Source organism: Nematostella vectensis, chromosome 10 (genome assembly GCF_932526225.1).
Source record: "Nematostella vectensis chromosome 10, jaNemVect1.1, whole genome shotgun sequence".
Classification (NCBI taxonomy): Eukaryota; Metazoa; Cnidaria; class Anthozoa; order Actiniaria; family Edwardsiidae; genus Nematostella; species Nematostella vectensis.
Window position 1 is genome coordinate 11141869 of NC_064043.1, and position 19790 is coordinate 11161658.

Sequence of the window (19790 nt, forward strand, 5' to 3'; positions counted from 1 at the left end):
TATAATACGTGTATGTGTAGGATCGCCTTTTGGGCCCTTTTGAATATTTCACGCTAGTGATGACTGAAATGGAAATTTAGCCAAAATCCGCAAAAATCGCTGTAAAAATATTCTGACGTATTTCCAGCCGTACTCTCTAATTCTATGCTATTATTTTCTGTTTAGTATCTAATTAGTTTCTGATTAGTATCTGTTAAGTACCTAAGAAATTTTAGTATCCAAGATCACCGCGGTTCAAAAACACTAGCAATCGGGCGCGTTGTTTGAATGGACGTCTGCCGTAAAATCAATTTCAAATACGTTTGCGTTTTTACGTTTAATGCAATATACTTCACAAATGTAACTAAATAAATGCGAGAAAACTGTAAATAGTGGTCTGGGTAATGGCGCTACCATGAAGGCCATTCTTATTGCATGTGGGAAAAAGCTTTCTTTCATTAAAAACGTTTGTTTTACTTTGGTGCCATTTAATAATTTAATGTATCATTAACTTTTTTAATATTCACATGATACAAGATTTGCCTGGGCACTGATCCATAATAAAAATGAAAAAGGTTGAAATATAAATAAAATCAGTAAAACCATATAAGGCTTAATTTGAGGATGGTTAGATGTTTGAAATAAGAGGAGCTCAGAAATCTGTTTGAAATGCAAAATTTTTAGGTGGGGAAAGGGGGGGGGGGGGCTTATCCACTGTTGACCCAGTCTTCTCTCGTTGTCTCGCCCTTTTGGCCTGGCCTGGTTACATTTGCACTTGGAGACAGTAGACGCCATCCAAGAAAAATGGCGGCACGTAAATAGACCAAGTTTTGCAAGAATTACGACATGTAGCCTAGACATGCTATTAAAACAAGGCTTGCTCTGGTTCTAAAGCGACACCATGCCCGTGAGTAGCGTGTTATATGTTTTTTAATTAATTTTAGGCTCATTTGCCGGATAACGGCGTGATTCAAAATGTAAGCTTAAGAAGTTTTTTGGCGTTCACTTTTATTTATCGATATCGCAATTGATCGTCTAGGAAAAAGAGGACAGCGGTGATAATGTCCGCGTTGTGGTACGATGCCGCCCACTGAATGAAAAAGAAAAAGGTTCAGGCTGCAAGATGTGCGTAAACGTTGACGAGGGAACTGGATCAATCGCCGTCACACCGCCTGGGGGACGGTCTAGCGAACCGCCGAAGAAGTTTACGTTCGATCGTGTGTTTAACGTGGACTGCAAACAGACAGATGTATATACTGATGCGGCCAGAGGCATTGTGGAATCCGTCCTCGAGGGTTACAATGGTAAAACTTTTTGTTAATAATTGGGGAGGGATGAAGAGATAAATGGATAAATGGATGACAGGATAATGTCCCCCCCCCACTTTTTGTTAACAAAGTTCCCCCAATATTTTTAGCTCGTACTTGAGTTATCTGCTTGATTTAGCTGATAACATGACTTGGTGTTATTCAAGAGTGTAATATGTCTGACTGAGGCCTGCTGTTAGACATGAACTTCTGATAAATTGATTTTGTTTGTTCTTTCAGGAACAATATTTGCATATGGTCAGACTGGAACAGGCAAAACATTCACTATGGAGGGAGTTCGGTCTGTGCCAGAGCTTCGTGGCATCGTCCCTAACTCCTTCGCTCACATCTTTGGTCACATAGCCAAGGTTGACGGACACGTTAGGTAAATTCATTGTACAGTTGTTTATTTGTTGTGTTCAGTCCACTGCTTCTCAGGACGAGGGACCAGGGGTTTGAATCTAATCTATGTCAGCTTATGTTTGTATTTCGAACTTTGCTCTCATCTGTGACGATGAATCCTCTAATATTCACAAGAGTATTCAGATTTCCATTGAGACTCAATGATACCTTTCTTTGTTGTTGTTCAAATTAGGTTAGATCAAGAGACCATGATATAAGAGAACGAATCCCCGTGGCCCACGATAACGTCCATGAAAGCTATTTTTAGATTGCGCGAGCTTGTCAATCATAGCATCCATATATGGTTTATCGCGCCATATTTGGTTATGGGCACCTCGCAAGCTATAGTAGATTTTCCCAATTTTTTTTCCCTCTGCACTTCTTGACTTCATTCGCTACCTGTTTTTATCCTTTTAGCTGCTTCTCATAGCTCATGATTACAATGCTACTTGTAGGATGGTGTCCTGGTATCTGTTAAGCTTACTCTATGGAAGTTCATTTTCACAGCGTTTGTAAAAAAGGATGGTTTTCGGTAAAAAAGATTTCCATAACAGCCTCTGCCGGTTCACATCGCTCAAGATATGATCGCGCGTTTGACTCATGTTGCTAGGAAACATGAGCGCTAACCAATCAGAGGCGTATCTAAAAATAACTGCTTGTTCTAAAAATAGCTTTCACAGACGTCATCATTGGAACATACCCTAATACGGGGGATTTGTTCTCTTACATCATGGTCTCTTGGTTAGATCATATCCTAGAAAAGTCCCTACTAAAGCAGGGGTGGTGAATTGGTCCCAAAAGTCGGGGGAGGGGGCACCTGGGTTTAACATAGAGTACCCGCTAAAAATAAATACAAACACTCGAAAAAATATGCAATATTGTCCTTTCTCAAGCAGTGAATTTATAAATGTAACACTTGATACATACTGTACTTAGGCACTTGTTCAGCTCAGAAAAGTAGGGGGCACCCCTCCCCCCCCCTGTCTTCCCCCGAGTCCGTCATCCAGATGGTCAAGTTTTATGTCTATCTTCCATTTTCAATTTTTTTTGTAGTTTTTTTTTTTATTCATGCTTTATTCAAAATGTTTTTTGTTAGGTTTCTTGTGAGGGTGTCTTATCTGGAAATCTACAATGAGAATGTGCGGGATTTGCTTGGCAAGGATCAAAACGCTAAGCTAGAAGTAAGTTCATGGAATTGTTGATGCATTATAAAATCATGCAATAAGATTGTTTGGAACCACTTGGCTGTTGTTGAAGTAGTAAATTTTTGTTCCTAGTTAGATCCTACACTGCAGTATTGTTATTTTTTTTCATCACATAACCTATTTGTCAATTTTCAAAATTTAATATACAGGGCTTCTGGAATTACGCAGAAAAAACTCAAAAGTACGCGGGATTCTTTGCTAAATTACGTGCTAAATTACGCTGAAAATCTATCATTACGCGCTAAATTACACGGGATTTTGCGATACATTTTTCTTTAAAAATCAAAATTTTGCTGGATTTTTTACTGAATTACACGCTAAATTACACGAAATATCAACTGTTACGCCCAAACTACATTTTGTACCGAAGAAAAGCATGAAGTAACTTGAAAAGGTTATTTTTTTTGCGTGAAAATATCTTAGGCAAGTTTTCGTTGGCTCCTAGCCACCAGCCAATTAAAAAGGTATTTTTATTATTAGTCTTAGGCCTTCGCGGTTTAGCAAAGAATGCCTAGTCATTTTATTTGTTTTCGAAATTCAGTTCAATATATCACACTCTTAAAGGTAAGAACCCTAAAAGAACAAATCAGCTGTGCAATTAAAAGGTTTGGCTTTCAGAATTTAGCCAAATTACGCAAAAAAAGCACAAATAACGCGCTTCCGCACAAGCGCGTAATTCAAGAAGCCCTGAATATACCATTGGTTACCTTCTGTAATTTTTTGTTGTTGCTAATTCCATACTTTTTTAGGTAAAAGAGCGCCCTGATATTGGAGTTTATGTTAAAGACTTATCATCCTACGTTATGAACAATGCTGATGATTTGGACAGGACAATGACTCTTGGAAATAAAAACAGTAAGTGTCATTGTATGTGCTTTTCTCTAACCAAGAGAAAATGTGACTTTAAAATAATTGTGTGTAAAACTTTATGCATCAAAACACTGGACCCCTCCCCAGCATACTTCCCAGTTTAAGGGTCTAAAATTCAAGGAATTGGTATCTTTTAGAGTTCTAATTAGTGAACTGGAATCTAGAGAAGCATATAGAATCGGTTCCATGGAAACTTTAAGAGTGCTATATTCTTCATTCATTAAATTATCAGTAAAAAACATTAATTATTGTTATGTAAAATTTTCTGATATATTCAATGTTATTCTTTAGAAGATATTTAACCTGTTTGAGCTGACAATTCCCATGGTCACAATATATTCCATCCTAGGGTCTGTAGGTGCAACTAACATGAATGAGCGCTCATCCCGTTCCCATGCCATCTTCAGTATTACTGTAGAATGTAGTGAGAAAGGCCTTGATGGACAGCAACATGTCCGAATGGGAAAGCTGCACCTTGTTGACTTAGCGGTAAGTCTCATTATTTGACAACTGAACAAAGTGACAAAATGGGTAAAATTGTAAACTTAACGATCCATTAATAATGCCACTATTTTAAGCTCCAATACTGATGCTAATCAGTCATGCACAAAGGGCTCATCTCCATCAGTAGTTCAAGAAAGTAACTAACATATTTCAATCTTGTTTTCAATATTGTTAATAAGGTATACTTTTTCAAATGTTAACAATAACAAAGAGCTATTGATCGAAATTCTGTGTGAATTCCATTTTGTATGTGTCATCCTTTCTCTGCCTTCAAAAACACTAAGATTACTGTGATAAGCAAATAGACTAGAAGGGGGAGAAGTTGAATTTGTCATATTTATCCCACATTTATACACAGAGACACAGGTGGTGATTTTAAAAATGGGCAGACAAAACAGTTGAATTGAATTCCCCCCCTTGTGTATACAGGACTGAATGTGTTGCCTTTATACGGGACTCTAAGACACTGGCAATCACAGATTAACAAAAGGAAAGCTGAATGTGTTGCCTTTATATACAGGGCTCTGAGAGACAGGCCAAGACAGGTGCTACTGGCGTGCGCCTTAAGGAGGCAACACAGATTAACCTGTCGCTTTCCACCCTTGGAAATGTCATATCTGCACTGGTGGATGGAAAGAGTACACACATACCCTACAGGAACTCCAAGCTGACAAGGCTACTGCAGGATTCACTTGGAGGCAACTCAAAAACAATCATGGTATCAGGCAAAAATGTGCACAATCTACTTATTACCACCTGTAAGAACCTAAATGGCAAACCTTCAGGGGTGAAGAAAGCAGAACTAAGAAGATACACGTAGAGAAAGAGGCGAAGAAGAAAGAGAACAAAAATTGTTCCTTCATCTTCCTCTCCTTTTCTGCATTATCACACATAATGGTTAATTTTGTCTTTTTTTCCTTCTCCATCTCTGTTTACCTTATTACACTTATTTTTTGCGACATTAAAATTTCACAATTTTGAGATATTTTGCAATATTTTGCAACACTTTATTTTCGCATTTTTCCTATTTTTGTAAAAACCAGATCACTTTATTTTTGCAATTTCGCGATTTTAGGATAATAAAATCAAGCAAAACAAGTGGAATTAAAATGTGCTGTTATAATCAAAACTGAAACAATTCGTAACGAAAAGATGCGTGAGCTAAATTTAGTTTCATAAAAATTTATAAATGCAAGTCCAACTCAACCCCTTACGGTACTATATGTACATTAGATGACTAAATAGACAAGGTATTTCCTTAAAGTTATTAAATGGCCAATATTCCCCCAAAGGCTTCTTGTGTACTCACTTAATTTTCGGGCATCCTAATTTTCGTGACACTTAATTTTCACGTCCATTTCTTTTCGCGAAACTTTTTAAAATGGCGAAATTCGCGAAATCAAAGTGATGCAAAAATTAAGTGTAATAAGGTACTTATATTTTAATACAACTCATTAAAATGAGTTCATGCTGAAAGTGCCCTGATGTTAGATATTGTGGTGGTGTTTACTGAGAATGAACTTTATCATAATTGGAATGTCAATGCATTTGATTTCATTTTTTAGATTGCTAACATTGGTCCGGCTGATTATAACTTTGATGAAACCATAAGCACACTGAGGTATGTGATAACACAGCCTTTAAATCTCTTTTGGATATAAAGGTCTTACACAAGATATTGACTCTTGGACTGTAGGTATGCTAACAGAGCCAAGAACATAAAGAACAAAGCCAAGATCAACGAGGATCCTAAAGATGCCTTACTCAGAGAGTTCCAGAAAGAGATTGAGAAATTGAAGGCACAGCTAGGAGATGAGGGTAAGGTACCTTAGTACTGGTAAACTTGAAAATGGGGTTGGACTGGATAATACAGAAATGTGCCAGAAAACCATCAAAATGGTGGAAGGATAGGCAGACAATCCATCTTCCTGGATCTACCCTTGCATTGGCTCACAAGAGAGCTGTTTGAATGGCATATCACTATTGCAAGCCATTTACTTGTTTGTTTGTTTGCTTATGATCAGTAGCACAATCATGACACCATTTTAGCAAAAACAACAAACTGTCGCACAAAATAGTATACATCTCTCTCAGTTCTTATGCTTTTCACATGAAACTTTTTATAATTGTAGTCCAATAACCAATTTACAAGACCAAGGAAAAAATATTATATTTCTGAGTAGACATTTCTTGACAAAAATCTAGAAATTTAATAAACACAGCAAATTTAGAATGTAACGCGTTACATTTCCGGTCTAACACCGCATCACAAAATAACATTTTAGTTAAATTTTCTTAAAGGCTTTTAAAAAATCTGCTAAATTGAACCGACATAAATAAGGATAATAATATAACAAACATATACAAGTAATTTTAAACAAATTCATTTATTGTATTTGCAGATATTAAGATTTACAAAATATCGATGATGCGTCTAAACAGCATGTAACGCTCGTGTTATTAACAAACCTGCTCCACAAATAATGACCGATTTTAGGTACTATTAAAACAAATGTGATAAACTAAATTTTAATTTTATGATGGGCAACAAATAAACTCCTTGTAAGCGAAGTTTTCAGACAATCCACCAAATAGTTTTTGCGAAAAAAAGACAACCAATAATTCGGAAACACTTTCTGTTACATTGAAAATGAGTTTAATTTTACACCATCGCAATCACAAAACACAAAATTTAGTAATAGTACTTTTATCAAACGGTACTCACTACGACATCCCCGCTTTGGGCTTGTGTTTAGCCGACATCCCTAAAGATTTCAGCCGAATTGCAATAGTTTTGAGCGAGAAAATCAAATTCCAATGATTCGGAAACACTTTTGTGCATTATTACAGTGCTCACAAAGCGTAACGAGCGTTACAGCTGGAAGAAAACGCGAAGAAAAACTGCTAAAATGTTTCAAAATATTGTCTCTGCTTGCTTCTTTCCTCGTCCTCGAAGACTTCCACGAGATCACATGCCTAGAACAATAGATTTATGGGGGTCCCAGCACAAAATGCAGGGGTTTTGTGCGTCATAAGTTAAAAATAAACGCCCGCGGGTATTGCACAGAGAGTGCGTAGCACGTGTAGTCGGTCATTCGGCAACACAATACACAAGCTAACCTTTGAATATTCATATGGAAAATCCTGTTTCACGTAAGCAAGCTGCAGCACTCAAGAAAAAAGAAATAAAAAGGACAAAAGACAAAGATTACTACGAGAAAAATCGCAACAAGAAAATAGCTCAAGTAATCGAGCGGCGAAAAGCGAGACGAGAGGAGACAAAAGGCAAGTCACGAACAAGAACGGAAATAAAGAAAGCTGCGTCAAAGAAGAGACGCAAAGAACAACGAGCTACCGCCAGAGAAGAACTTGAAAGAAAAAGACAAATAGCAAGAGAAAAGACAAGGGAAAGGGTCCGTAGATACCGCCAGAAAAATAAGGAAGAACAAGGACAGGAGAAAAAAAATTTGCAGAACACTGGGGAGAGATTCAAGAACCGCACGTCCAAAAAACGTGTTACTGACAAGGTCAAAGATAAACTTCCGCAAACTCCCGAGAAAAAAAGCCGAAGTACTAGAAACTTTGATAAACAGCCCGAGAACAAGAAAAATACTTTCCAGGCAAGGGGTAGTGAAAACTCCAGAAGAAGAAAAAGAAAGTAACACGTTGAAAGCCCTCGCGTCGGACATCTCTGAAGGTTTGAAACACGTCAAACGTTCGGGATCGAACGAAAAACGCGCTGCCTACAAAGCACTTAAATCACTTGCCTTTGGAGATAATATAAAAAAGTCGAGAGCAAAAAAGTCCCTAGGAAAGTTAGTCGGCCTTAACGAAAAGAGCATCAGTAAAGCCATCAAAACAAGGGAGGAGATTTTAAAGGGAGAAGGAGAAAGTTGGCTTTATGTAAAAAGAAAAACACGACGAGATGCGCTCCCAGAAGAAGACGTTGAAAAAATTTACTGCTTCTGGGCCAGTTCGGCTAGTCGTCCTACAGGAGACAAAAGTGACTTTGTGAAAAACAGAGTTGGCAAAAAACAGTATTTAACCCACCCCAAGCATGTTCTCGAAACGAGCTAAACGGAGGCTTTCCAGGAATTTGCGAAGCTTCACCCTGAAGTAAAAGTAGCGCAACGCAAATTCGAGATGTTAAAACCTTACTTTGTAAAACAAGCAAGAGAAAGGGACAGAAAATCTTGCCTTTGCAGAAAACATGTCGAAACGAAAATTCTTTTCGACGCATGTATGAAGTTTCGAAAGGGTGTGGTCAAGACGACGGGAAACGAGAGCGAAGAGTCGCCCATTTTCAAAACGTTGACAGAAGCGGCTGATGCAACCTTATGCTCAAAGGAAGATGGGATAGAGCACCATAAAATCAAGTGCTTGGAGCGAGATTGCAACAGATGCTCTGTGGAGAAAATAAAACTACTTCCAGAGGAGTCTAGCAATGAAGGAAGTGTTTGTTGGTCTAGGTACGAGTACCTACCCACTGGAAAATTCCTTGCCAATGGTCAAGAGAAAAAGAAGATAGCCTTGGTCCCCAAAGAAACACCACCCTCAGAAATGTTTAAATATTTCAAAAAGCTTTTGGAAGCCTATCCCCTGCATTCATTCATGGCTAAATGGCAACGTGAGCAACTTGATAATCTTTTGGAACACTTGCCACTTGGCCATGTCGTGTGCATTCACGACTATTCTGAGGGGTATGCGTGTCGCCAGCAAGATGAGATCCAATCAGAGTTCTTTGACGTAGCCAAGGCTTCTCTACATGTTACCATCTTACATCGCCATGCTGTTGAAAGTAAAGACGGGATCACAAGCACAGAGGCTGAGCCACACTTGATCAAAGAGCACTTGTTTGTGGTTTCCGATGATCCGACGCAAGACCATGACAGTGTGCACAAAGCCCAAGAGCTTATTCATGATTACCTGGTCAACGATGTGGGCTATAGCATTGAGCTCTTGCATGAATTTACAGATGGGTGCGCAGCACAATATAAGTCACGACACTGCATTGGAGATTTGTCATGTTCTCTGGCAGATTTTGGATATCCCATCCAAAGAAGCTTTTTCGAAACCTCCCATGCTAAAGGAGAGCAAGATGCTGCTGGCTCTCATGTAAAGCAGAAAACCAGCCAAGCCGTCCTACGCAGAAAAGCTAAAATCAATTCTGCAAAGGACATGTATGCTTATCTGGTTGCAAACTTTACAGAGCCAGCAGCAACTAGCTATGCTGCTCGTAGAACGGCTACCCAGCTGACGCGCCGTGTTTTCTTTTATGTTCCGGCAAAAGGAGAGGGTGCAGTCTCCAGGAACCGTGATGGGCGAAAGTTCAAGGAAGCAAAGGGCATAAGAAAATGGCACTGTGTCAAGACACTTCCCCAGCAAGAGAAGGTCCTAGTACGGCATCGGACATGCTACTGTGTGAGCTGCATTGTGAAAGATGAAGATTCATGTACCAATAAGGCATGGCTTGATGAGTGGAAAGAAGTGACTATCCCTAGAGATGGTTCAGTTGCTATCACTCGTCAAGCCACAGAGCAGCCTGCTCTTGAACATGATACAGCATCACACATGGCAGATCTGGCTGCGTGCGGCAGCACTGTTGCCATTGAGGCTGAAGGTGATAGAATGTACGATTTCTATCTCCTCAAAGTCACGTCAGCAGGTGTTGAGGAGCTAGAACATGACTACACTGATGATTACCACAACACTGCACTGAGAGGAGAGTCTGTCTTGAAAGGGCATTTTTATCTCCGTGATAATATTCATGACATGACTTTCACCTTAAACGAAAAACGGATTGCAGTTGTTTATGCGGCCACTGTCCGCCATATTTGTGGTGACCTCCCCACTAAGAAAAGAGGCAAGAAACTTATTTACAAGCTTCCATTGAAGGAAAATGAAGCCATCCTTGCCATTCTTTGAGAAAAGTGACATTTTAAAGTATTTAGTGTTACTTATACTGTATTCTGTGTGACATTGTAGTGGGAGCCACACCCGCAAAGCATTGTGGGTAAAACACAAAAAATCGCAAAAATCATGAAGTAATGTAAAATATGAAATAATTTCAACTGTTTGTCAAAACATACTTCATAATTAGCCTGTAGAACCTTTGAATAAGGAAATTAAAGCATTTTGGTTTTTTAACCTAGTGTAACACAAAATGGATAGGTGACTGTGCTACTGATCTTATATATTTATACAGGATAGGCGTCCTTAAACAATTATATGTGATGGTGTTAGCAGGAGTCCTGATCTAACAAAAATTTAACAGAACTACACAAATACATAAAAACATAAAAAATAATACATAGAATCATCAGACAAACCATTAAATATAACAATATAAAAATTAAAAATTCTGGTCTTATGAGCTCCTCAGAATGACACTGAAGGCAGTGAAGGACTCTAATTAAACAATATTAGCTCCCTGAAAAGTAAGCAACTTTCGACCGAAATATGTTTTAACTTAAGGTCTCGGAAAAGGCAAACGACATGTCAGCGGAAAAAAATATTGTCGTGCCGCAATTTTCATACATGTACAAATTATATATCAAATAATAGATTGAATTATCTCCTGCAAGTTTTATTTTTGCAATAGCTAATTCAGTGTTTTGAGGCCTCAAACTCAAAAGTACGGAGTTTACTCTAGAGCGTAATGCATCTTCACATTATTGCGCATTCACTTGCACGTTATTGCATCTCAATGACAGATAGATGTTCTACCGAAGTGTGTGAGGACTTTTTGTTTTTTGACACTGTCAACAAAATATCATGAATCAAAGTTGGAACTCTCGTTTCGGGCTAAATTTGGACAGGAAAAGTGCTAAAGCTATCTTCAGTCGAAAATTGAAAATTCCTCACACACTTTATGACATGGCATAATAATCTATCAGATCCCGAAAATTTAAAGGCGATATCTTAAAACCTGTCACGATGTTAAGCCCGACAAGCTTGAGTTCTAGCCTCAAAATAATACGCTAGAAAAGTCAAAGATTTGGCGTGAAATCACGGTCAACAGGTCATGAGGAACAGCAAAGGCCCATTTTAGCCATCTTAGAATGCGATTTATGGAAAAAAGTTTTTTGCAAAAATAAGTAATCTCCTAGATCTTTAGGAATAAGAACATTAAAATGTTATTGAACATAAAGTTCTCATAGATCGTTATTCCTCTTGGTTAATAGGCAGTTCAACGCAAGCATTGACAATATCATTGTCCAACACAACATCACTTGTCTAATAAACACACACTGATTTCATAAGAGAAGTATGTGACCATAATGCACATACACATAGTGAATACAACCTGTTCACTAACTAAACCATCTCATTATCTGTTGTATTTCATGGATTGTCTGAAAACCCTGTATGTATGATATGGTAACATGGACTCTGTCTGCTGTTATCTGTTTGCTGAGAAAGAGGATATTTTGCAAGTCCTATATTTTGTGATGTAATGGACTTGTTGTTATCTTATAGGAGAAGGAGGTGAGGAAAGCTCATCAGAGGAGGAAGTGGAGGTAGAAGGCGTTATGGTCAAACGCAAAAAGAACAAGAAAGGTAAAACTGTTAGTTTTCTGCAACATGGCCTGACTGCATTGAGTATTCGTGCATTTCTTTCTGTGAAGTCTTCCTGTTGAGTTGCATTGAATTGTATTACATGTGTATTACAGATTTTATAAGTTTAGCATAGCCATTATTTTTTTTTTATTAATTTAGACAGTGGATAGATAGGGACGAGATATATTTCTCTGCATCAGAATATCAAATAGATACAAATTTGTGTACCATTTAGCAGGGACTGATTGCTTGTTTATATTTAAGGTCATGCCATACCCCCAGAGAAGATAGCTGAGATGAAAGCAAAGATAGAAGCTGAGAAGCTTCAGCTTCAGGAAAAGAAAGACATGGCTGAGGAAGAGAAGAACGCAGTAGCTAAGGAACTGGAAAAACGAGAAAAGGATCTTATGGAGGCTGAGTGAGTTAGAAATTGTGCTGCTTAGCATTTGTATCTATTTGGTGCACTGCTATTTGTGTGCTCAACAGCTATAATTGACATGCAGCAAAAAATTGTAGTGAGGGAGTGTTCATTGCATACTCTGAGGGGGGAGGGAGGATATATAGGGGGTGATCCGAAAACTTATAACTACCCAAGAGGGGAATTTTTTCTTAATTTCTCCTGAAATCCTGTGGGTTGTTGATGGAATAGCTCTAAATAAAGAATTCAGGGTATTTAATTAACTCTTCCTTAGCCTGTGCTTAGGGACAGCCCTGTGCTACCTTGCTGATGATCCACTGATCTCCACAGGGAAGAACAGAACAAGCTCCAGGAGAGACTCAAAGCAGTAGAGAGTAAGATCATTGTTGGTGGGGTGAATTTGGTAAGTCTCAGTGCTGATAAACTTCTTAAACTGATGCATGGCAGACTGATGAATAGATGTTTAGTGGGGGGTGAGAATATACTTTTTATATTTTCTTGCTAAAAACTCCACCATGGAAAAAATGGTCTGTATTGGACTGAACTGGTTTGCATTAAGAATTTTAAGGCAAAAATTTATTGATTTTTAATAGCCATGTACAAAGGCCATGCTCTCCTGGGAAAAATTTTGAACTTCTGTAAGCTGGAAACTAAAATTACACAATTGTTTTAATTTCTTCATTTCCAGAAACATGACATGTTCCATGCAAAATTCAAGCTTCTCTATTATGCGTTATATTGCTAAGCATTATATCGCATCTGAAATCTCTTATAAATCTTACTGCAATTGCTTTTAAAAAACTTTTCCACAATATTTGAATAGCTTGAAAAAGCCAAAGAACAAGAACTACTTCTTGAGGAGTCTGCCAAGGAGTTGGCAGAAAGGAGGGAGAGGCAAGAGAACCTGCAGAAACTCATCAAGGAGAAGGAGGTCAGAACAGTTAAAGGGTGAACCTAAGCCATTAGGCCTCTTTACAATTGACCTCTTTCTTTTCTTTAGCAAGAGCGGATTGACATTGAAGAGAAATATGCCAGCTTGCAAGAAGAGGCATCAGGAAAGACAAAGAAGTTGAAGAAAGTGTGGACAATGCTGATGAGTGCTAAGTCAGAGGTAAGCATTCTGCCAGCTTCATGCTATGCTTTGACATTGCTGCACAGGGTATTTAAACACATACCATATGAAAGTTGTCAATTGTGGAGTATTTACATTTTAACTCTGTCTTATGCTGGAAGTTCTCCTTATCATTTTGTCTTTTCAAGATGGCTGATCAGCAACAAGAGCACCAAAGAGAGACTGAAGGACTTCTAGAGAACATCCGTGAATTGAGGCGTGAACTGCAACGTCAAGTGCTTATCATAGACAGTTTTATTCCTGTTGAATTCCAGGTAGGAAAAAACACCTCAAGTGAATACAGTCAAAGCACTCAGAAGCAATCATTCTTTGGAACTGAACTGGTGCTTAGTTGGTGCTGGCTTTCAGGAGCAGTCGCTCAGAGCAAAAAGAATTAGAAAGTTACAAAGCTCCTCAAAGATCCATACCATATAGGATCCCAAATTTAAACACCAATTCACTACTTTAGGTACACCCTTTGGGCTTTTCCCTTATTGGGCTGTGGCAGAAGGATGGAGGAGCAAGGGTAGAGGTTGCAGCTCCCTCCTACCCCCCAAAAAAGTTGCAGTTAATGAAAGTTAGACATTCTTCCATAAATTTAATGTATTTCAGTGTTCATAATCTCAAGTTTCTTTGGAATCTGCGTTTTTAATCATGATATTAAAATTAGGCAAAAATAAGTTATAGTTAGGTCTGAGATACATAAAGTTTTTTCAGTCCTCAAATGTTCACTTGGCAATTGTTTTTCCTTGGTTTTCCCAGGAGCTGGTTGAGCAAAATAAGCTTTGGAATGATGAGATTGGAGAATGGCAGCTGGTAAGAATCAGTCTTGTTTTTTTTTTTTTTTTTATTATTCCCCTAGTCTTTCTACCCATTAGCTCACTATAATGGATGTCCTTCAATTGCTTTTCTAATTGTATTGTGCTGTTATTTTTTACAGAGGTATATCGCATACACCGGTAACAATATGCGACGTGCCACACCAAGTCCTGATCCCAAAGACAAACATAAGGATGTATGTTATCTGAATAATTATATCCTTTTAATTTATTCCCAATTATGCTATGGCACAAGGTTCAGAGTTTCTCTTCTTTAGCCCATTGCTGGCCCCACTAAGCTTTATGTTATTCTAATAAACCCTTCCTAATAAAATAATCTACTGGCTATTTACACTGTACCCATTTCCTGGTCAAGCTGAATTTAATAGCCTTCCATACTTGCAATCAAGAATGCCATAATTTTATCTTCTCCCTCAGTATAGATGGTGGATGAAAAATTTTATTATTACTATTTTTGTTATTCTCCCCTCACCTATCCTCTCAGTGATTGGTTGCGCATAAGACCTCGATTCTTTTTTTCCATTGTGTTCTATCGCAAGCTATTACTCTTGCCTCCTCCCAAGATTTCCATCCCGCCTCTGTTCTCTTTCCACCATTTGTTAGTACTGTACATATATTTTTTTGTTTGAGGGGGAGGGGGGGGGGCATGTCATTACTCTATTAGGGTTATACTTCGTCCATGTTATGTCAAAGAAGTAGCAGTCAATCATTAAATGTCTGTACCGTAGGTGAATGATACGGATATATCTGGTGTCTACCTAAGCTACAACCAAGTTGGGTACCCTTCCTCAAGCCAAGACCCATCAAGGCCCAAAACTGGTAGACCAAAGACTGCAGGCCGCCCAAAAACTAGCAAAAAGTGAGCAAGATTTTAATAGCAGCTTCAAGGCTTTCTAGTTGTCTTTGGTCTACCTAAAACTGGTAGACCAAAGACTGCAGGCCGGCCAAAAACCAGCAAAAAGTGAGCAAGGTTTTCAATAGCAGCTTCAAGGCTTTCTAGTTGTCTTTGGTCTACCTAAAACTGGTAGACCAAAGACTGCAGGCCGGCCAAAAACCAGCAAAAAGTGAGCAAGGTTTTCAATAGCAGCTTCAAGGCTTTCTAGTTGAAAGGCTACCAGAACTAGAAGATTTTTGTTAAAAAGTAGTAGGGTCTTTTTGTGAGCCTGCATTTGGCAGAAACATATATTCCTTTATTGGGTTGAAGCAAAACTTATGAAAAGGGGAATCCTTGAATAAGAATAACTTTAAACTTCTGATTTTAGTCATGATCAAGAAACATTTGACTTCGTAATACCCCTTATACCCCATTCAATCCTCATAATATTTGTATCACTATTAACTTCTAGTTGTCTAAACATGATTCTTCTAAAAATATGCTTGTAGAGAAATAAAGTTAGTAAATCAATAATTTCTTGTGAGCAACCAGCTTGAAACAGGCTAGGGAATAGCACACCTGTAAAAGACGCTAGAAAAACACTTGCACCATCCCTCCTCCCCCCCGATTTCCATCCATTTTATGAAACACTAATTGTCCCTTCATCATTTTCTAGGAAGCGAGCGAGTTCCAGTACTGATGCTGGTGCTACTAACAACAGCACATCCGAGAATAAGGAAGATGCAGCTAATTTCCCTCAGTCACGACGATTACTTAGCCCAAAGAAGCACTATCTATGAAATTGAACATCTTCAGTTGCTCCGCGATTCTAAAGGCATTTACTTAGACAAATGCATCTATGTACATACTGCAACCTTGCTTTTAAAATCAGTCATTCATTAATCCATAAAACACTAAATTGAAATTAAACTATATTCATAAACCCTTTCCCATTTGGGCACTTTGTTTCACGGGTCTATGAGAAACCACTCCTCCAGTAGAAAGGTTGCAATAAGCATCAAGAACTTTAAGTCACTGTGTAAAATTATTTATTGGACCAAGATAGAATGAAGTGCCTCAGTAAATTAGATATAAATAACAACTTCATGTGCAATACTACCTTATGATATAACAGGCAGTAATAACTTGGGTTCCATTGGCCAGAAGAGCCCCTTCAAGTGGCCTCCAATTATATACATTTCTCCCTAAATATTTTAGCATTAAACACTATTTTAACATTATCTTCTTGAAGATGAAATCTACACTGAACCACATTTTATGCGGTTCACCATGCTTTTCATATATTAAAATTCTCATAATATTTTAAACTTGTGCTAATTTATTTAATTTTATATTTTTCTTGGGACTTTGGCATCTCCAAGTCACACAAAACACAAAGTAACGCCAAAACAACCGAATCAACTGCACACTAGTATATTGTTAGTGTCTTAAAAACCATGTAGCAAGTCATGTTCCCATTTGAAATCAATGTAATATCTACCCTGGGTACCAGAGCCTCCAGACTTCTCTCATCCAGTGACGCTCAGCCAAAATGTTGTGACGAGCGAAGCGAGGAGGCTCTGGGTGTTGGGCAGGTGAATAGCTTTTTTTCAGTTCCAGAAATACAGATTTTGTATTGCAGCTGATTGGTCAACGAGATTGTCATAGAAACACAAAACCATATTTGGTCAATATACCAATATTTGGGATTAGCTTGAGAAAAAACAGTTGTTGTTGTTTTGCAAACGTTGAAAGTTCAGCTGTTCAATCCCGTGTAGTTGGTTTGCTTTCACAAAGTACACATGGATTTCAACGCTAGTTTCGACAACAGTCCTTGATTCTCCTAATTGTTTTCGGGCTGGGAGCTGCAGGGATCTTGCTGTTTGTACTGAAGGCGAAGTTGAAGATTGAGAAGGCGAAGTTGAAGATTGAGAAGGCGAAGTTGAAGATTGAGCTAAGCCCGCCCGCATCAGGGCGCGAACGGTGACTTTTTAGGCTTACAACCTAACACTCTCGATTGCTCACGTTTGAACTTGTTGTTGATTTAAACTTTTGCAGTTTCTATCAATTATTCCTTTACATTCTCTAGCTTTCCAAGCTGCCTTACGCAGGTGGTTTCTTATCGTAACATTTGCTGGTAAAGAATAATAAACAGACGTTCTATGAATCGCTCCTTCTTTGTCTTTAGAGCCAGTAAACAAATTAAACTTGCCTAAAAAAGTGCAGTTGCAGATATGACAGAAATAAGTGCAGAAAAATTTCTCCATGGACCATTCGGCCATACTTTTAATCATTCAAGTATTAAAATAACAACAAAACTTTGAAAGCTTACAGCTCTCGTGATGCGAGACCAACATCATACCCGCAAAAGCGGTTTAGGCATGTAATTCCAGACTGGAACTGGAAAAAGCTACTTGCCCGCCCAAAGCCTCCTCACTTCGCTCGTTGCGACATTTCGGCCGAGGGTCACTGGGCAAAAGAAGTTTGGAGGCTCGGGTACTCAGGGTACATGTAATGTTGGTAACCTATACCAATCCCAAAACTTTGATTAGCTGTTTCCAAACCTTACCACCCACCCTTATTTTACTAAATTGTTGGTAAAGCTAGTCTCCCAGCTGCAGAAATCTAAAGAAGAAATTAATGTATTAAATTTACTAGCAAACCGCCTGATCAGAGCATCTATTATCTAGGTATGGAAACAGCTGCCACCAAGAGGGGTGTGGCCACAAATAGCAAAATCCTAATTACTCTCATCACCATAGTAACCATCTAATAAATCACATAGTTCTTTCTCTTCCATCGGGGGTTTGTCTTCATCCTTAATCACGACTACTGGTGAGCCAACAGAGGCAAATTCTTGCTTTAAACACCTACGAATTTCCTCTAGGGCAATATCAACATGGACTTCATTCTCCATATGGTCCCTGATGGCAATATCCTCTGCCTTAGAGAGGTACTCTCGTGCCGTATCCATGGACTTTGTCTCTAAAGCTAGCTCAGCACAACAATGGTAATAATACAGCATTGTTTTTCTGGAGAACACTTCAATGTGTTCTTTGACCAGGTCAAGGTATTTCTGAGCCATAGCCAGCTGGTTAGGGAGCACACTAAGCTCTGTGCTATTGCTAGAAGGAAGTGGCTGCAGTTCTAAAGAGGCCAGCTTTATGTACGTAAGGTACAACTTGTCTTCCATCCCATCAACACTTGAAATATCCCTGTAGATTTTAACTGCCTCAAGGAACTTCTCTCTAGCTTCAGGAATCAGATTGTTAAGGAACACTTGATTCCTCTTAGCATGCACCATTAGAACTAACCCCTCGTAGAAGCAAAGATCACCATAATCTTCACACGGTCCTACACCTTCAAGATTCTTTCGTGCAATATCCAGACTTTCCCCTGCATTCCCTATACAACCCTCGTTAAAATGTACCTCGGATAAGTAAACATATGTTCTCCCTGTCAGCAAAGACTTGTTTCTACACTTGCTCAACAGATCAGCAGCATTTTTGTACAGCTCTTTGGCGTAGTCACAGTAACGTTTCCTGCAAGCTTGTAAGCCTTGTTCTAAAAGCACAACTACCTTGAGGTCTGTATCGGCATGATAACGACCGATAGCATGAGACAATAACGTGTCTAACTCGCTATAGCGTGCTTCCTTCTTCATTTCATTGACAGCTCTAATGAATTTACAATAGTTGTCATTAGAATACAAATACGGTTGTGATTGATTTTTGCTTAGGATTCCAGCCTTTAGTTTCAGTCTTTTCGGATTCGTGTCCTGTTCAATTTCGCGTGATCGCGTGTAGATGTCGAACTCTACGCTCGATACATAGCCTCCCTGGCATACCTCGGCAAAATATGGATCATCTTTCCACAAGTCTCTCGACAACAACTCAGTACCTTCCAGTTTCAGACCGACTTTGATTCGAAATCGCATCTTCTCGCCAAAGAAACGAAACCAGAATCCATACACATCCTTTGAAAGTTCAAGACATATTTTCCGTTGGTCCGATAAGGGACAACAACAGAAGAAAGAATCTTGTGTTTGATCTTGTGGTAGTTCAACACCATCGAGTGAAAACCTTACAACTGAGACAACTTGTAAGCTGTACCACAAACCATGAACGCCTCCCATGGCCCCCTCGTCCAACTCGAAATCTTCACGCTTTTCCGAATCATAGCAAACGGGTAGAGAAACTCGAGATGTTTGCCCTAGAAGCTCCAACTCGACATAACAATCGTTGTTCGGGTCAGGGAACTTGAGCCTGTTTCGACCGCTCACAACAGGACTAGTGGGACAATCGAAAACATTCAACGTGGGTTTTTCCAAGCGTAAATGTTCTAGAAGTCTAGCTTGGGCCGTCTTGTTTCGTAAATACGGCACGGTGGAATAACCTGAATAGCCATTGGAAGACCAATACATGGATTTTCCTCAGTCTCGACGTGGAGAAAACGCAACGTTCCTTTTTTCTTTTACGCAAAAAGAAAACTGAATCGACCTTTGGACCGATGTAAACAGTATCCCATAATGCCATATGGCGGCCGGTTTCGCGGGATTTTTGGCTCCGACCCAGTTCTCCCCCTAGTCTTCTTTCTTGTGAAAATTTTGATTCCAAAAACACTACAAATCATACATTAAAGCTGAAAAGATTACAAGCATTTTGCATTCTTTGACGAAGAGAACACACGGCTTACAATCGAAGGAGGGGAGTGAAAGTAGA

At 38.9% G+C, this 19790-nt stretch overlaps 3 protein-coding genes across 3 annotated transcripts; 2 read left to right on the forward strand and 1 right to left on the reverse strand.

Moving 5' to 3' along the window:
* Nucleotides 1-743: 743 nt before the first annotated feature.
* On the forward strand, nucleotides 744-16397 carry LOC5519224 (kinesin-like protein KIF3A). Its single transcript, XM_048733322.1, has 19 exons — nucleotides 744-886; nucleotides 1019-1283; nucleotides 1527-1671; nucleotides 2785-2869; nucleotides 3643-3748; nucleotides 4113-4252; nucleotides 4788-4985; nucleotides 5833-5888; nucleotides 5964-6085; nucleotides 11747-11827; nucleotides 12092-12245; nucleotides 12576-12648; nucleotides 13069-13176; nucleotides 13246-13356; nucleotides 13506-13631; nucleotides 14119-14172; nucleotides 14297-14371; nucleotides 14924-15054; nucleotides 15746-16397. The coding sequence occupies exons 1-19, from the start codon at nucleotides 881-883 to the stop codon at nucleotides 15867-15869; spliced, it is 2160 nt and encodes a 719-aa protein (XP_048589279.1). The 5' UTR covers nucleotides 744-880; the 3' UTR covers nucleotides 15870-16397.
* Nucleotides 6108-11810, forward strand: LOC125573029. Its single transcript, XM_048733323.1, has one exon. The coding sequence runs from the start codon at nucleotides 8411-8413 to the stop codon at nucleotides 10190-10192; it is 1782 nt and encodes a 593-aa protein (XP_048589280.1). The 5' UTR covers nucleotides 6108-8410; the 3' UTR covers nucleotides 10193-11810.
* On the reverse strand, nucleotides 16102-19587 carry LOC5519223. The gene has a single exon (XM_001639021.3). The coding sequence runs from the start codon at nucleotides 19490-19492 to the stop codon at nucleotides 17810-17812; it is 1683 nt and encodes a 560-aa protein (XP_001639071.1). The 5' UTR covers nucleotides 19493-19587; the 3' UTR covers nucleotides 16102-17809.
* Nucleotides 19588-19790: the final 203 nt, after the last annotated feature.

What these genes read in the sequence shown, in the direction of transcription:
- LOC125573029 (XM_048733323.1), top strand. Translation starts at nt 8,411, where the DNA reads ATGTTAAAACCTTACTTTGTAAAACAAGCAAGAGAAAGGGACAGAAAA.
- LOC5519223 (XM_001639021.3), bottom strand. Translation starts at nt 19,492, where the DNA reads ATGTATTGGTCTTCCAATGGCTATTCAGGTTATTCCACCGTGCCGTAT.
- LOC5519224 (XM_048733322.1), top strand. An exon ending in ATCAAAACGCTAAGCTAGAA is followed by an intron (nt 2,870 to 3,642) that starts GTAAGTTCATGG and finishes ATACTTTTTTAG; the next exon opens with GTAAAAGAGCGCCCTGATAT. An exon ending in TTGTTGGTGGGGTGAATTTG is followed by an intron (nt 12,649 to 13,068) that starts GTAAGTCTCAGT and finishes ATATTTGAATAG; the next exon opens with CTTGAAAAAGCCAAAGAACA.